Consider the following 4,826-nt stretch of genomic DNA (forward strand, 5'->3'; position numbering starts at 1 on the left):
CACATTTTGATAAAATTCATAATCAAATCCCAAACACAACAGCCACCTTACATTATCTTAATATATCAAAACATAATTCACAAAATATATCAAAATACACCCCTACTCCAAATATCGATATTCAAATCAATACAAACAACATGGACCACCAAAAAGAAACAAAAACAAGCCCTCCTCAGTCGACCGAGACAATCCACAGAAAATGCAACAAGCAAATATCATGGCAGGATACACGAGCAAGTTTTTCAAACATTGGTACAATTCAACAATAATTGAAGACTATCTAACCACATTGACTAACGAAAATCCGACATCATATTTTTTCAGTGTAGATTTCTTAAAGAAATATTACACTGAAGGACTAAACGGAATATATAGATGGGTAAAAAACCCCCACAATGAATATGGACAACTTATTATTTCCCGTCAACGTGGGAAATCATTGGATCTTGGTGGCTGTGTTCATTAACAGCAAAATGGTGGTGTGCTATGACGGGAAGCACAGGGATCACCAAAATACTCTAACCAAAATCAAACAATTTCTAACAGATTGGGAAGTACACTCAGGCCTCCAACCTTCGGCATGGGCTACAGTTCATGGTGTCACACCGACACAATTCAACAACAACGACTGTGGACCATGGATTTTAGCCACAGCCAAATGCATAGTACTCACAAAACCAATCTGTTTCACAGAAGAGGACATACCACAATTACGAATACAGCAACACCAAGAAACAATGGCAAACTTGATACAATCCACCACCCAACCACTCATAACGACACCACTCAACCAATCGTCCAACAAAAATACACCTACAACTTCAACCATGACCGAACAAACAATCACCACCACAACAATAGACACAACACCTACTACAACCACCACCACAGATAAGCTGACCAGCGAAACCACGCACACAACCACAACCATAATACCAGCATCAGCGACGCCACACCCAACACCCTCAACGCAACACACCACAAGGAAAATCAAAATCAGGCCAGAAAATTGGATAAAGAAGCAAAAAGACACGTAGGCAGCGTGTGCTCTATAGACTATTACACCAAGATACAATATCAAACTTAACACAATCTATCACACAGCAACTCAGCCCATCATTCGACGAAAATCCATCCATAACTTCAATCATTACCAAACAAACAATCACCACCACATCAATAGACAGACCACGGGACACAACGACATTCACAACAACAGACACCAATCAAGGAACACCCACCACAACCACAACCACCACCACAGATGAGCCGACTAGCCAGACCCCGCCCACAACCACAAACATGACACCAGCATCAACGACGCCACACCCAACACCATCAACACAATACACCACAAAGAAAGACAAAATTAGGCCAGAAAACTGGGTAAGTAGAAGCAAAAAAACACGTAGGAGGCGTGCGCTTTATAAACTATTACATGGCCATTAATATATTTACCCAAACACACCAATCAAAAATCCCAACACATACCATTTAATCAACAATTCCTCTTCTAACGAAACCCATAGCACACAAAAACAAAAACTCCCAATTTCAAAAAAAATAAATAACTCACGACATTAAACACACAACTCATAATCATTACACACAATTCTGATCCATGCAAAACCAACATTAAGTTATACCCTTCTCCACACAACCAACCTCACCACCAACACAAACATTCATGGTGTCACTCCAACACAATTCAACAACAATGACTGTGGACCATGGATTTTCGCCATGGCCAAATGCATCGCACTTACAAAACCAATCTGTTTTACAGAAGAAGATATGCCACGATTACGAATACAACAACACCAAGAAATAATGACAAACTTAATACAATCCATCACACAGCCACTCAGAACGACACCACTCAGCCCATCATTCAACAAAAAACCACCCACAACTTCAATCATCACCGAACAAACAATCACCACCACATTAATGGACACAACACAAATACAGCAACACCAAGAAACAATATCAAACTCGACACAATCCATCACACAGCCACTCAAAACGACACCACTCAACCCATCATTCAAGAAAAAACCATCTACAACTTCAACTATTAGCGAACAAACAATCACCACCACTACAATAGACACAACAACCACCACAACAACAGACACCAATCAAGGAACACCCACCACAACCACCACCACATATGAGCCGCATAGCCAGACCTCGCCCACAGCCACGGACATGACACCACCAACAACGATACCACACCCAGTCAATACCACAGATGTCAAAATAAGAAACAAACTACGTAAGTAAAAGCACTAAAAGACGCAGGCGACGTGTCCTCTATAGGCAATTTTATAATACACCCCTCCATATAGAGTCACCCGAAATCTTCCCATTTTCAATTTAATCACGCCTACAAACATACATACAACAATCAAACATCCACTCCCACGAAACATATCAAAACTCAGAAAAATAGCAAATATCCTTACTAAAATAATTATTCATAACACTTCCTTACAACACAAAACCATTACATAGACTGATATCATTTAATTTCAAAACTCTCTCTAAAACCAACCACACAATAATATCACGTAACATATATTTATTAATATCAATATACTCATAATAATATAATAAATACGAACTATGTTTAATCAACACTACAACAAATTATTCTAACAGGTCAAACTATTTAAGTTTACACTAAGCCACATACAATGCAAAAACTACATCATACCCAACTTTTGTATTATATTCATACATAAAACTTTGTTAATTGTATAATTGTCCAATCATTGAATAAAAAATTGTAAATACACCGTGGGGACACGGTGAAAAAAGAACATCCGTGCAATTTGTAATATATGAATAATACACCATAAATATGAATAAACTTGTAAAATGAATATGCCGGGTAGGCTCATAACGGGGTGTAAAAACAAACGCAATTATTAAACATATTACGCAATACAAAAGAATAATAGACAACGAGCATTCCTCAACAATTACGCAATAATCTTTTCGAGACATCCATGCACAAAAACATGCCCATATGGATATAAAAAATTAATAAAGATAAAATACGTTACGAAACACCATTACAGAATTACGTAACTAACTTCTGTCTCACTAAAAGAACAGTTCACACCCATACATGAGCACTATACGACATTGGGTTAAATGACAAAAAATCAATGACAAAACTATGCGCAAAAGAAATAATAGGATAAAACACAAAACACGATACACCCCCATCATATCAATATTTCCAAAAACCGACAACAACGTGCAAAATACAACAAAAGCACGCACATGCGCACTGTACGACATTCGGTCAAACAACCGGATATCAATGCCAAAATTATGCGCAACAAAACCTAACATGCGAAATACTCTTTCGTACCAACATTGCAAAAAAAAACCAATAACGATGTGCAAAACACGACATAATGTACACACATGCGCACTACACAACATTCGGCCAAACAACCAGATGTCACTATCTTAACTATGCGCAAAAAGAACAATGAGATGACACATGACGTACGAAACACTTTTATCGTATAAGATTCGCCAAAAATCAAATGACAATATACAAAAACACCACATTAATACACGCTAATGCACAATTTACATTACAAACATGAATAATCTATTCTGATGTTACGTAATAGAGTGGGGATAAGACAATAGCTTCCTTATATAAACGCCACTCACAGACCATACAGCCAGTACAGTAGTACACTCGACGTAGCACGGCAACTCCACACAAATGACCACCTTCACGGCGGCCACAGTGAAACTACACAACACCGACTAGCTTTTCTTTTAACGAAATTAATCTTTCATTACAAAAGTGAACTTACAATTGCGTTTGTTTTGGACACCAGGTATGAGCACACTTTTGGTATATTCACTTTGCTATTCCATCATGATAACAGTGTTATTTCTATTCTTATAAACCAAAAGATCCTTCACAACTGTTAAGCTATGAGGCGAATATGTCGATACATCCATATCCAACCTTCACATTCCATACAAAAAAAAATCCTAATGTAAATTATAAACACCACGTAAAACACACATCAACCAAATAAAAATAAATAATAAACTCCACTTCAAATACTGCTTGTCAATTCATTGTCTCTCCTGGACATTGGATTGCCAAAATATATCTGCAGTCTAGATCACGAGCTAGGTACTGGACATACATATGCGATGGGCCGACGTACTTTTCTCTTAAGCGACTAGACTTCAGATATATAAGTAATTGAAATGCGAGTCAACCAAATATCAAATAATAAAAGAAACAAATCATAAACTCTCCTTCAAACACTGTATGAAGCAACAACAAAAACATAATATATTTTCAGCTGACAAGTGTAACGGATAGTATCCGTTTCTTTCAAATAATACAAATATAAAGAACATAATAACATAGGTAGTCAAGGTGAGAATATACGAGCTATTATCATTAATATAACAATATAGGTGGTAAAGAATGATACTAGGGGGAGTGAAAGACTGTCACAATAATTTTTTTATATTAACTAAATAATTATGTGTCGTATAATTCTCGAAGACGACATCTCACGTAACGAACGAATTTTGCAAAATGCGTAAGTGTTAGTAATTTTAAATTATTTTTGATATATATTTATATAAACATATTTTTTTTATTCAGTGAGATAATTGAGCCGCCGGTCGTTCGGTCAGCTAACCCTGACACTATAATTTATTTAAGACGGTTGAATCAAGAATATTCACTTATAAATAATTCAGTGAGAGAGAGGATATGGTCAGCACATGCGAGATCGGTTTCTGTACGCTGTAATGTAAAA

At 36.7% G+C, this 4,826-nt stretch overlaps 1 protein-coding gene across 1 annotated transcript; it reads left to right on the forward strand.

Moving 5' to 3' along the window:
* The first annotated feature begins 1,746 nt into the window (after positions 1 to 1,746).
* LOC107883152 (cell wall protein DAN4-like) lies at positions 1,747 to 2,289 on the forward strand. The gene has a single exon (XM_016802669.1). The coding sequence runs from the start codon at positions 1,747 to 1,749 to the stop codon at positions 2,287 to 2,289; it is 543 nt and encodes a 180-aa protein (XP_016658158.1).
* Positions 2,290 to 4,826: the final 2,537 nt, after the last annotated feature.

This window comes from Acyrthosiphon pisum, unplaced genomic scaffold (genome assembly GCF_005508785.2).
Source record: "Acyrthosiphon pisum isolate AL4f unplaced genomic scaffold, pea_aphid_22Mar2018_4r6ur Scaffold_21502;HRSCAF=24134, whole genome shotgun sequence".
NCBI lineage: Eukaryota > Metazoa > Arthropoda > Insecta > Hemiptera > Aphididae > Acyrthosiphon > Acyrthosiphon pisum.

What these genes read in the sequence shown, in the direction of transcription:
- LOC107883152 (XM_016802669.1), top strand. Translation starts at nt 1,747, where the DNA reads ATGGCCAAATGCATCGCACTTACAAAACCAATCTGTTTTACAGAAGAA.